Source organism: Leuciscus leuciscus (assembly GCF_965113295.1).
Source record: "Leuciscus leuciscus genome assembly, chromosome: 9".
Lineage (NCBI taxonomy): Eukaryota > Metazoa > Chordata > Actinopteri > Cypriniformes > Leuciscidae > Leuciscus > Leuciscus leuciscus.
The window spans coordinates 32,052,971-32,067,470 of NC_138733.1; the positions used below are offsets into that span (position 1 = coordinate 32,052,971).

The window sequence follows — 14,500 nt, forward strand, 5'->3', positions numbered from 1 at the left end:
CACGATTTTTGCGTGTCTTTACAAACTGAGGGACGAGTCGAAAATGATGTCTGTGCTAATTGACAACATTCCACAGATACGGTCGAAACGGCTTTGAATCCTGAATATTTCCATAAAAAAGGAGACTTGCTTGTCTTCTACTATTAGTGGATTTTTGCCTAACAGTTTAATCGCTTGCAATACATTTAACATTTTAATGATTGTCGTTAATTAAGACTTATTATTCCCATTGAATATTGCTGCAGTCAAAAAAAAAAAAAAAAAGAATGAAAATAATTAAGTATCACAAGCCTCAGGAGAAAGGATTAGTTTATTAATAATACCTCTAGTCAGCGAGAACATACATTCTTTACAGTGTGCAATATTTCTCTCCCGCTGCGTTAAATGCTGACATGCTATACGGTCCACTGACCCGATTGAGTAAAAGCCATTCCAGAACAGGGTGGAGTCATGGAAAGCCCATAAGGCTGTACGGAAAAAATATTTCCTACGCACGCCATCACTCTCACTCACTCACACACACACACACACACACACACACACACACACACACACACACACACACACACACACACACACACACACACACACACACACACACTACAGCAGCACACCTCAGGCATGTGCCCGTGGAATGACAAACAAATTGAGTTATAAAATACACCTCAACCCCACAAGACGGGTTCTTGATCCCAAAGCCACCATGAAGTGTCTGTGCTGTCACAGCGTTAACAGTGGAACTGTGCCTTCACTGATTGGTCCTTCATTTGTGGGCGTGGTCCTCAGGGCGGTGAGGTAGTGGGTGTGGTCCAGTTCCCATAGTCACGGAGATGGGTCTGTCCTTGGTCGTCGGGATAAATAATCTCCTCCACTGTCACGTAGGTTCCAGCCAGGAAGCCAATGAAGCCGAGGATGGCGATGGAGAGATCTTTGAGGAGGAGGAGAGGAGGAGGGGGTTGACTGGGAAACGCCATGAGCTCCACCAGCGGAGGAAAGATGAGCGCCAACGCTGAGCTGCTCACCGCGCCGACCAATGAGATCACCAGGTCTAACCGTGGTATCATAACAGCAGTTACACCTGAGAGAGAGGGAGAAATTAGATGTTTTCATGTTCTGAAGAAAACATGAGTGGTGTTTGCTCATAAGAAACTCAATCCAATGATAATGGCAGGGCTGAGTGGTTGCCAAGGTGTTGCTAGGGTGTTTTTGTGGTCAACAGTGTTGCTAGGTGTCCAATAGTGTGTTGGGATATAAATCAGGGTTTTGCTCTGGGTTGCTAAAGGTTTTTTTAGAGTGGTTGATAGGGCATAGCAAAATGTTCTCTTCGGCATGTTGACAAGACAAAAGCACATAACAGAAGTACTAAAACTTGTTGCTAGGGTGTTCTGGGTGATTGTTATGGTGTTGCTAGGGGTTCGATATGGTGTGTTGGGATATATAAAGTGTTATAATGCCGTTGTTAGTGTGCTCTTGTTGGTTGCTAGAGTGTTGGGATATATAAAGCATTACAATGCAACTGCTAATGTGTGGTGGATTGTTGCTAGGGTGTTGCTAAGGTTGTCTGGATGGTTGCCAGGGCCAAAAGCTTGGTCGCAAAATTTGAGTTCTTGTCAGCATTTATGTCTGTAGCACAAACGAGTTACATATAGAAGTTCATACTTATGGTCTTGTAAAAGTTTGTGCAAAAACCCCTAATTACAACAAAAGAAAAAAGATGAAAAAAATAAATTGTGCAGTTCGCGCAATTTCCAAATAAGGCAAAAATCTACAAAGTAACTTTTTCTACACAATTCATCCGGCTGTGGTTTTAAACTGCAGTGTGTGTCTTTAACTCTCTGACATCCTGACTGGTTTGTGGACGAGTGTAAGCAGAGAATTGTGGCTGAAGGACTAAATCAAAAATCAATATTCATCTTTTTTGCTGACGTGGAAGACAAAACCCCCTTTCTTTTCCCTGAAAACAAAGGCACAACAATTGATATCCACACACACATGCAGCTTGTAGTGGAATGTCTCCAAACGCTCAAAGCACACACACACACTCTCTGGCTGTACACATATGTTTAATTCATGAGACTCTAGTGTAGTGGTTCTCAACGGGGGGCGTTGGAAGCAATATTTTTGAAAGGGGGGCGTTCAGGTGTTCATAGTTCACGAGTTTACACCAAAGATCCAGACAAGACAAGATTAAAGATGTAATTACTTGCAAAATAATTGCCTACAACATTCTAAAATCTGCCAGTTTAATGCGACATGTAAGATATGTATCGTTTCTTTTGCAATGATTATTATTTTTCCAGTCATAGACCAGCGCTCAAGCACTGACTAGAATCAGCATTCATGTGCTCAAAAATGTGTTTTACGCTGACAACAATCCAGCGCTGACTAGAATCACGCAGCGGAGGAATGGAAAGTTGATAAGCCATTAAAAAAGTATTGACTTAATAACCACTTATACCAAACAAAGATGAAGTTTTCAAGGTGAACGCATACCTTCACTCCAGGGGTCAAACAACTAAACATCAAGTCAGGAATCTTGGTGTGACACTAGAGTCAGACCTTAGTTTCAGTAGTCATGTCAAAGCAATAACTAAATCAGCATACTATCATCTAAAAAATATTGCAAGAATTAGATGCTTTGTTTCCAGACAAGACTTAGAGAAACTTGTGCATGCTTTCATCACCAGCAGGGTGGATTATTGTAATGGACTCCTCACTGGCCTTCCCAAAAAGACCATAAGACAGTTGCAGCTCATACAGAACGCTGCCGCTAGGATTCTGAGCAGAACCAGAAAATATGAACATATCACACCAGTCCTCAGGTCTTTACACTGGCTCCCAGTTAGATTTAGGATTGATTATTACTGGTATATAAATCACTCAATGGCCTAGGACCTCAATACATTGCAGATATGCTCACTGAATATAACCCCAACAGATCACTCAGATCATTAGGATCATATCAGCTAGAAATACCAAGGGTTCACTCTAAACATGGTGAGTCTGCTTTTAGCTATTATGCCAGCCGCAGCTGGAACCAGCTTCCAGAAGAGATCAGATGTGCTCCTACAGTGGTCACATTCAAATCCAGACTCAAAACACTTCTGTTTAGCTGTGCATTTACTGAATGAGCACTGTGCCGCTGTTCGTCCGACTGTACTGTACTATATTTCATTTTATTTTTCTAAACTGTTTTAATTATTCTTTTTTCTTTTTTATTATTTTAATTTCTTCTATGTAAAGCACTTTGAATTGCCATTGTGTATGAAATGTGCTATATAAATAAACTTGCCTTGCCTTGACTAATGCCAATGCCAAAATGTTTTCTTTATTCACGTAATTTACTGGTCAGGCATTATTGTTAACTCGCAAGACTGTAAGGAGAAAATGACAATTTGATGTATAATTTAAATATATTCTGTAATCACATTTTGGTAATGTATTAATTCCGCCGTCACATCTGAGCGCGAAACGCTGCTTGGAGAGTTTCAAGATAGTTAAAAATAATTAACAATACAATAATCATTTAATTGTTCATGTGTTTATTCTTGTTAGAAGGATATAGGCAGGAGGCAGTTTGCTATTTCCCACAGCTGGCCAAGGTGATCTTTTTTTCTGAAACAACACTAAATCGATGTAACAAGCCCACTATTATTATAATTAGCCTAATGTATTTTATTTCCATGAAATACAGTTGTAATGTTTATTATTTCGAGTGATTATTTTGAGTCTGAAAATATAGACCCACCTAAAGCACACATTACCTTATAAATATGAATAAAAAGTTTAATAGAATAATAAGCAATAAAACAACTAATTCAAATTCAGACTAAAAATATTCATGGAGATAAGAGAACAATTGAACTGTAAAATAATACTCATTACAGGTGTCTGAGGCTCTTACCCATGACCTCCTCATAGTTTACACTGACCACCTGAGGATGGTTAAGGCCGACCTGGAGATCCGCTTCAGAGACCTCCTTAACCTTTATGTTCCCAGTTGGGTTGTGCAGCCCTTTCAAACGGATGTGATCGAATGCGAGCCCGCTATTCAGGAGCATCTTATCGACATCCAGTGCGACGACGAAGCCCAGGCTATGTTTCGCACCTCTGGCTGGCTCAGCATGTGGGGCAAATATGCCCAGTGGTATCCGGCTCTCTGGCAAAAGATCAGGCTGCTGATTCTTGCTTTTCCAAAAATTTTTCCAATTAGCAGAAAAACATCAAGCACAGGGCTCACACTAATATACAAATCAATTTTGAAAGTTCGAAATTCGAAAGTTCAGATAAATCATTCTGCTTTTTCCCTGTTAATGTTCTCCGTTGAAAATAATTTATAAGACTGCCTCTTGTTTGCTGACTGGCTGTTCGCGGTACAGCTGCTGTTGATTAAATATTGAATGTCAAATTTGTAACTGTTGCATTTCGTTAACACTGATATATGCTCTCTAGGAAACTGATACTAATCCACTGTTCAATCAAATCAAATCTGTTATTTGACTTTTAGTGACATGCTTTTTAATTATATATGAAAGCTGCAGTTTGTAACTTTTGGCGCTCTAGCAGTAAATACAATTGCAGGCGTCTTGGTACTGTGCAGGTACTGTGTTACTCCGCAGCGGTGCCGAGTGCCGACTCGAACCAGTCAGGGGCCGTTCACATATCGCGTTTTATGCACGTGCAAATTCGTTATTTCAAATGTAGGCGCGCGGCAATCGCGCTCATAATAGTAGCGACGCGGTCGGTTGAAAACATCTCAACTTTTCAGAATACCGCAAGGTCATGTGACAAAAAACAACCGATCAGCTTCGGCCTTTCCGTAACAACATCGAAAGCTCGGCCGAACAGCTGATCATAGCTGTACAGGGCGAGTTTATATTTCTCATCTCCATAAATATATCTAGTAGTAAAGCTAATGCAAGGGCTAGAAATCAATTAAGGGACCTGAATAATGGATAGGAGGCGCTGACCCAAAAAAGGTTGAGAATCACTGCTCTAGTGTTCAGTGTCACACACACCTGCTCTCTAAGCTACATCTTCTCTCTTGCTCTCCTTCTCTCTGTTTCAGAAAGAAACCAGTAACATATCACACGCTCGATTCTCTCTCTCTCTCTCACTCATGCATTCTGAACACTGTCTCACAAACACGCATGAACGCTTCAGTTTCTCGTCTCTGTGTGCTACTGCCACCCTCAGGATAGAGGTTTTGACAGTTCGGTACATGATATGAGAGATAAACCAACACCAACTCATGGACCCACGTTCAAAAAATTAATGAAAATCTAAAAACGAACAAAACAAATAACCAACCATGAATAATAATTAGATGAATGTGACATGAGTTCTGATGAAGCAAAAGTTACTTATTTTACTTGTTTTAGAGTCAGTCCAATCGCATGTTATTGTTAACTAAAACCATACATGATCGTCACTTGAAATAAATGTTATCTAAATAAAAAAAAACTGCTTACTAAAAGAAAATGGAAAATTCTAAACGTATATCAGTATATTCATAAAAAATAAATAAAAAGAAATTCGATAAATAAATACCAAAATAACAATGATCTACAGTAGTGGCCAAAAGTGATGTCTGGAGGGATATTTGTTTTTAACGACCATACACATTTGATTAAACCATACATACATATATATAATTTTTTTTTTTTTTTTGCCCGATGCCGATATCTTAAAGTGCAGGGTGGCCGATATATCATTTATATTTCTAATTCATATTTAATTTACAACATATCTTTTCCCAAATGAATGAATAAAAAAAGTAAGTAAACCCTGTAACCAACAGGGTACTCAGTAATTTTTTGTATACAGTTTATTTTCTTTGTTTAATAGTTCTATCAAATAACATGTAAGACAGAACTGTTAAACTGTAAACTAATGAAGATAAAGAATGGGAGTGCTGTGTGTTCTCAGTGTTGGATTCAAGTGTTGATAAAAGGACCAAAAATGCTGGCGGTGGCTGGCAACTATTTTTTAAAAACACTGGCGGAGAAAGAGTTAACACTCGCGCCACTGGCCTTGCTCCATTCCCATGGCTCTCGGCCTCACCCTGCTTGTCACAATGCTTATATAATCTTTAACAAACTTTTAATACTATTTGGGTGAAGAGGTACATTTTCCTAGACTGGACATCACTTTTGGCCACAACTGTCGAAACCTGGGGTTACGTGACTTGATTCTTGTATGGATCGAACCAGAAATGTTTGTGTTACCAGTGAACTTTCTACAAAGTGGTTGAGTCAGAGGCGTTTTGGGAATCTCAGAGATGGGCCTCAGCGTGCAGGTGCATGATAAGCCCCATCACGGAGCTCTGCGACAGGCCTCAGCGGAGAGCTCCATGATGGGCCTGTCTCCGTAGGGCAGGCAGGTAATAATTCACAGAGTTTCAGGAAGACGGAGATAAATGACCAGACACTGAATGAGTCCCTCAACTCTGCCCCAGCTCTCACACACACCACAAAAGACGGCCACAAACACACTCCATACATACAATGCACCCGTAATCAATCACAGTGCTCAGGGGGGGTGACGGCCTTGAGCCAGAAAAAGAGGGAGGAAGCACATCAGGCAGAAAGAACACGGAGAGAGATAAAAGACAGCATAGGTGAGTGACAGAATAAGAACTTCATCTTTTTATCTACCAGCACGGGCCACGGACCCGCAACCTTCGTAGCTCATTACCCCCCTGTCCAACAGCACTTCTACGGGTCTCTTCTAAAACTTCCTCAGAAGAGCGATGCGCAGAGGAGATCAGTTCTAACTACACTTGAATCCGCTATTAAAAATAGCTCATCCACCTGCCAGTCACCGGAACCTATGATTTTTTCTGATTTAGATATCCTCACCTGATCGTCACATTACAGTTATTCTAATTCTGTGTTAAGAGTGATGATATGGGAAAATATTTCACTGAAGTAAGCTGTTTTAAAGTCAAAGTTCTTCTTTGGCAAAATTGCAATTCCTTATAACCTAAACACAGGCTTTACTCCCTTCAAACTTAAATGGGAATATCACTGTTTCCATCACTGAAACTTCCTGAAATTAAATCCGATCAGCCCAAGCAAAGGCTGGATATAGGCTTTATGAGTTTGTCATAAACAGCGCTTCACAGAAGTTACATATCATATACCCAGCATTTGACTGATCCTGGTTAACTACTTCATTTTTCATTTTTCTTTGTTCTTAATTCTGCTTTTTGAAATGTCTCTCCGATCTGTTTTGCCCCCATAGTTGCTTGAAAAAGTGGACCTTGAAACTGCGTAGCTTAGAATCTTGAAAATACTGCCAGACGAAATATTTCCATCATTAATGATTTATCTCATCCACCCACCCGTAATTAATCAGTTTGTTACTTTTTATTACTCTGCCCAACCGACCCGCAGATTATCTGCAGTGTCTGTGGATATAACCACAATCCATATCACAAATGTGCAGCATAAAAGCGTCCAACAGAGCCGAAAAACACAGCTGATGCATGCGATATGACTAATAGTGATATTATTATTTATGGATATACCGTTTAAAGAGAAAATAAAAAACAAATAATATAAATATACACATTTATTTTTAAAAAAATTGTTCATTTTAATTTATTTTTATCCTTAAAACTCTATATCCATAAACTTTATATCATTATTAGTCATAAAAAAAGAAAATTGTGTATATAAAAAATATGACTCTAATACACTAATACATAATTTATGGATACAAAAAGTAGTTAAGAAATATGTAAATAAATTTAAATGAATAATATAAACGAATGACCCCATTTCTGGCTTCCCATGCCTTTTGACCAACTGTCTATAGATACTTTTCAAGTTTTGCACTGAAAAACAGCAATTTGTAGGCAAATAAATTATTTAGAGCTGTGCATAACTAGAAACAGTTATATATTTATTATGGAAATTTCAAAGACGTGAAGGATTTCAAAATTGTATTTATTCAATTACTTTTTCCAGGCCTTTTACATTTTTATTTTACTTTTGTTTCCATTTCTAATTTAAATAATTACAATAATTTCCGAGAAAGTAGGAACCCTGCTATTTTCTTTCCTAATAAATGTCCATAGTCTCATTGTACATGGCTCACCGGCGCATTTCATGGTAAAGAAAATATATATATATTTTTTCATAATCTTTCATCAAAATGTAATGACTTTCTCTGCCTCTGAAATGACTTTTCTGCTGTGTGGGCAGAGAAAATAATATTAACCAATAATATCTTGGCCAATAAACCAATCAAACCCCAGTGGATAAAATCAAGTCCCACCCAACATAATTTCCCACCGACAATTGCTTTTCTCAGAAATGCATAATTCGGAAATATAAATGTAGTTTAGCAATGAATTAACGTGAACATTTAACTCAAAAGTTTTTAAAAACGCCACTAAGTTTTGTTCTTTAAAAAATGTATTAACAAGGCATTCATGTTTCTTTCATGACGGCATGTTGCAACTTAAACCTTTGAACAGAGAGAGGAAAAGAGAGACGGAGAGAAGCGAATGATTGAAAGGTCAGGACGAAAGAAAAAGAGTCATGGATGCAATAAAATAAATCTTATAAGTGGAGAACGTGATATGTCCCAGGAGACCAGAGACATGGAGAGAACAAAAGACTGACAAATGAATAGTGAGCAGAGGCACTGGGGAGGGAAGGAAGGAAGGAAGAAAGATTGTATTTTCATAGAATGATAGATGGATACAACAATATAAATTGCTGGAATGGTAGATTGCAAGAAAGATAGATCACTAGAAAATTGCTAGAATGATAAAGAGCAAAAACAATACATAAAACAATAGGTGGTTAGACCAACTGGTAGAATGATGGTTACTATTAACAACAGGTAAAATCATGATAACAATAGATAGAACAACGGATAGTAAGCTAGAATGATAAAGATAGCTAGAATGTAGACGGCTAGAGAGAATGATAGAGGTGAAAATAGCTAAAATGATAGAAAAGTTACATATAATTATAAATGGAACGATAGATATATAAATGGAACGGTGATAAATGATAAATGGAACGGTGATAAATGATAAATGGAACATGATAAATGGAACGAACAGTAGATTGTGAAATGGAATGGAAGATTGGTAAATGGAACAATAGATGGACAAGACTGATAAATGGAACAATAGATAGATAGATAGATAGATAGATAGATAGATAGATAGATAGATAGATAGATAGATAGATAGATAGATAGATAGATATTTAAAAAAACTGATAGAAAGGTAATTGGAAACAAAATTAAATGGAATACAATATACACATAACATGAAATCGGCTTGCACAGTCTTCACACCGTCTCACTCCATTTTTCTCCGTTTCGAATACAAAAACACACCATCACTCACTTTTCCATTCACTCTCTGGCGTGCGCACACAATTCTTGCTACATGCTCTCTTCCTCTTTCCTTCTCTTTCTTCATAGCAACGCTCTCTCACTTGTCCCTGCATGACTGCCGGTGTTAAACAAATATTTATTTTCATATTTTAGGTCTCTGGGTGGTTCACGGTTCAGTGGCAGACTCAATTTTTCCAAAGATAAAAAACATATATCAAAGTAATCCAAAAACCTTCAGGTTTACAATGGTTCACAGGATCCATCCATCATTTTTGGGAGGGGTACAAACCTCCACTATCTCGCCTCTCATCACCAATGAATATTAGAGGGAGGATTAGGATGAGGAGAAGATAAGAATGGGGGGAAAAAAAACAGACCGACCGGATGGATGGGTGGAGCGAGTTCAGATAATATAGGAGGGAAACAAAGCGGATGATGAAGATGGAGAAGCATACGATGAGCTTCCTATATAGGCAGAACAAACCCATATTCACCACCTTGGAGGTTTTTGTTGTCATTGAGCTCGGCACAATGCATTCTGGGACTGCTTTCATTATAAAAGATGTGACTATAACTATGTTACCAGTCACCTATTTTCTGCAAAAAAATTGAGACGTTATCTCATAAAAAAATTATAGAAACGCCAAGATGCAAATACATTTTAAACAATTTATGCGCTGAATTGGGGCGGATAATTTTTTTACTCAAGACGACGTGCATAAACAACAATGGAAACACGTTTACTGAATAAATCCCTCGATGCACAACAAAAAAAGTCACATGACTTTGCCTCAAAAGTGGATGATTAGATAACTGGACTAACCAGTGGACCGATTTCATCGCACAGCTTCTCAAATGTCGTTCTGAAATGCTTGAGCCAAAGTCTGTCATCAGAATGATTTGGTTTAATTCCCTCCCAGAAGTGTCCTAATGCCGAATAACATGACAGAGTTTGTTGGGTTCAAGTCATTTATGATGGAGGGAAAAAAGAGCCACAGTTTCCTCCCTGACTGCAGCAACTTCCATTTTTATTACAAATATTTGATGACAATTTCATGGAAGTGACAATTTTATTGTCTTTTACACGTTATGTGTACGTGTGCACGTGTTTGCGTGCGTTGTTTTGTGTGTTTGGCTGTGTGTGTGAGGATGTGTGTCTGTATGTGTGCGTGGTTGTGTGTGTCTGGATGTATGCGTGGTTGTCTGTGCGTGCGTGCGTATGTGTTTGTCTGCTGGTGTGTGTCTGTTGTGTGTGCGTGCGTGTGTTTGTGTGTTTACGTATGCATGCGAGTGTGTGTGTGTGTGCGCGCGTGTGTCTGTGTGTTTGTCTGCTCGTGTATCTGTGCGTGCGTGTGTGTGTGTGTGTGTGCGCGCGTGTGTGTGTGTTTGTCTGCTCGTGTGTCTGTGCGTGCGTGTGTGTGTGTGTGTGTGTGTGTGTGTACACTCACAGGTGAGGCAGACGAGCACCGCTCTAAGGCTGAGATCAGCCGTCTGTCTCCAGCTCTTTCTGATGCGCTCACACACAGGCGGAACCAGAATCTCTGCCGGCACGAAAAACTGCACTGCAAAACTCACAAACACGCCGAACGAGTACAAGACCTTCACCAGCTGATTGGACCTGCAACACACACACACACACACACACACACACACACAGAGAGAAAGATCAGAAATCATAGAATGTGCAATTACGGGTAGAGGAATGTCAGTGATGCAATGCACCATTTCAACACATGACTTCAAAGGAAACTCAATGCAGAGACTATGACTTTTTGACTTCAAATGTAATTTATTCCTGAGATTGAAGCAGAATTTTCAGCATCATTACTTCAGTCTTCAGTGTCACATGATCCTTCAGAAATCATTCCAATATGATGATCTGATGCTCAAGAAACATTTCTGATTATTATCAATGTTGAAAACAGTTGTGCTGCTTCATATTCTTGTGAAAAACTGTGATGCAATTTTTGTCCATGATTTTTTGATGAACAGCATTCATCTGATTTATTCATACTTCCATATAAAAGTCTTTACTGATCAATTGAATGCATCTTTGCATAATACATTAGTTTCTTTCAAAAAACGTTGTTTAACAGTTTCAGAAGCATGTCACACTGCTTTATAAGGCAGCAACCGATTTGCTGAATCAGATATTGGCTCTGGTGACAGACTGTTCTCGGCTGACAGGATGCTAATGAGATCTAGAAATACATTAACTGCTAATAAAAGTCTCGATGGAAGTTAGTTGGAAATGGCAGCCTTTAGTTAAAGCTAAACTTGAAAGCAGCTGGTTTTGATTTCTTGGTAATTTAATCTTAAGTCGCTCCGAAATGCGATCAATCACTCGAGACATTTCTTACAGTGAGCGCAGAGGACGAGGAGTTTTATATTATTTCTCTCTTAACTCCACTATGGAAGAGTGCTGCGATAACTACACTGATCTGAATCAGACGCTCAGATTTGACGGATGAGACGTTTTACATTTAGATTTTTCAGCATTTGCCACTTTTTACGTATAGAGGTAGTTGAGAGAGGACGGAAAAGCATGAGAAGGGAGTCGAATGGGAACATGTTGCAGGCCGGACTTGAACCCATTTTTCCCACATGAGCACTAACGCGCCAGAGCATGTGCATATGTGATTATATTTTCACCCACACCACCACTTCGATGACTTTTTAAGCAAGTTTGAGCGCATGTTACCAGGAATTATGCGGGAGGTTGAGTGTGATGCTTCCTTTGATGTCGTCTCTGAAGCAGAGGTAGCCTAGCGTCGCCAGGGTCACGTAAAGCACGATGATGACGCCCATGCCAATGTTGAGGGCTTGAGGGAATCGTTTCGGTTCGCTCATTTGATTCTCTAAAGGAAGAACCTACACAAACAAAACAGGACATACAGAAGACTGATCGGTGAAGCATTGTTCCGGGCATCACATGCACACTCCGGAGACCAAGGCAAATATCATTTTTGCATTGCCATTTGCTCTAATTGTGAAAAATAAAAACCACTATTGTCTCTGACTTTTCAATAGAAATGGATGGATTTTGATGGTAAATTTGACATCTTACGCTCTTCTGACCATCACCTACTTACAGTAGAGTTTACTTTTTTGTAATGTAATGCTAGGGTACCAACCCAATGCATGGCATTATAAATGTACATTAAATGGGCTATTTGTAGAATTCAGAAACGCTTGTTATTAGCAACTTGCATGTTTTGTGAGCACGAGCAATAAGAGACTGAACGTGATTCAAGGCTCTGATATACTCACTGCGAAGTTATTTTTCATTGTTCACTTAGGGGTAAAAAAAAGTTGGAAATACTGTTAACGAACATCCAGACGGCGTTCACGCTGCTGAGAGCGACATTTAGATGAATATTTAAATGTAATGTGCGTTTCCCTCTCGATAACAAAATTAACACACAACAAAAATGACAGCGGTGAGAAAACAGCAGTTAAAGGGATACTTCACCGATTAGCATTAAGCTTTGTATCAGTAGAAACCCGGTAGTATTTTCGAATGACCGAACTTCCCTCCCTCATGTCCCCCTGAGACGAGAGATTTCTGTATTGTGTGTCTGGAAAAAAACCTCAGATGACGCAAAAATTGTCATTTAGCATGAGAGACTACAGCCAGTAGTAGGAGCTAGTTCCGTGCAGTTAGAGCAGACTAACTTTTTTTTTTATATACATGCCATGGGATTAATCAATGGATGCTGATTAATGATGTATAATAATAATAATTAATCTGCATACCCTAGTTTTGCACTGATGTAACAAGACTGACAGTGACACAATAAGACCTCATGTTAGCATCTTTTTACTCTTAAAAAAAATAAATATTAAAAAACATGTATGTTCTTTAATGTTTGATTATAATTTTACTGTCTTCACATAGGGATGGGATTTGATAAGATTTGATCAATAATAATGCCACTGACGATTCTGATTATCGATCCAATTCTTTAACGATTCTCTTATCGATTCTTGATAGCACTGTGTGGAAAAATGTTTAAAATGCTTTTAAAAAAAAGTGGTTTTATTTATTTTAAAGTTTAAGCTTGAGTTAGCAAACTGTACTTTTTATATAATGTATGTAATAAATAGAACCTTATTGTAAAGTGTTACTGATTAGTTATACACCGATTCAGACGTCTCCTGAGTTCACTGTTGGAAAGATCAGTTGTTTTAACGATTCATTAAAATGAATCGGTTCAAAGGAGTCATTATTAGTTCGCGAATTGGACGTGTCGTGCGCGTTGTGTGATTATCCCAGAAGTTAGGACATGGACATTCAAGATTTGTGTCAAGTTGTCAACATAGAAAACATTTCATCACTGTATAGTTTTATTTCGTTTAATTAAAGTGTTGTTTTATGTCAGCTGAATGTCCGGAACGCTTTTCAGAGAAGATAAGGAAACTTATTCAGCACAATTCACACCCAGCAGTATAATTCAGGGAAAAAAATCTCCGAATGCTCCACACGAAACTTTGGTCTTCCGACCTTTTACCACCGTGTCGATTTATTTTGATTAATATGTGCGAGGGAGAGAGAGCAACACAGCGCCTAGTTTGGAGACGGTGAAGTCGTTCCCCCCCAAAAAACTCTCCGGTTCTACGCGATTCACGTAAATGACCCAATTGACCAAGAAAACGGCGATTGTCGCCGAAAAGCGACAAGTTTGCAGGTATGATAAAAGCAACAATGGATATAGTTCACCTCAGATCTTGAAATTAAACAAATGGAAACAAGAACGTTAAAACTGTGAACAAACAAGTGTATTATTTGACAAAGATTGTTTTAGTAACTCAGTAGCCTATGTATTTTTTAAATGGTGTAATATTTGTGAAGTTGATTATGTAGCTACTTTTAGTGTCCATTTTCTTGCGAGTTCCGTCAAGATTACTCTAGTGCTGTGCACTTGCCGCGAGACTCCGCCCACACGCTGTTCTGATTGGCTGTGATTTTTAATTGACGTTGTGGCGTCTCAGTCGCGTCTACAGGCAGACTTCCAGCTTCTGTCGCTGGAATCTCATCGCGTCGCGTGTAGTTAGGACACGGTGTAAAAGGCACCAACTTCTAAAATAATTTCACATTTCTACTGCATAAATGACCCAATTTAAATATACATTCATC

The 14,500-nt window shown here is 38.8% G+C and overlaps 1 protein-coding gene across 1 annotated transcript in view; it reads right to left on the bottom strand.

The window, feature by feature from the left end:
* Positions 1 to 291: 291 nt before the first annotated feature.
* The window catches only part of slc36a4 (solute carrier family 36 member 4), a 33,589-nt gene continuing 19,380 nt past the window's right edge, over positions 292 to 14,500 (bottom strand). The window contains exons 10-12 of the mRNA XM_082180937.1: positions 12,065 to 12,234; positions 10,812 to 10,981; positions 292 to 1,078 (exon numbers count right to left, since the gene is read on the bottom strand). Of these exons, the coding sequence (XP_082037063.1) occupies positions 783 to 1,078; positions 10,812 to 10,981; positions 12,065 to 12,234 (636 nt within the window). The 3' untranslated portion in view covers positions 292 to 782. The remainder of the gene's footprint in view (positions 1,079 to 10,811; positions 10,982 to 12,064; positions 12,235 to 14,500) is intronic.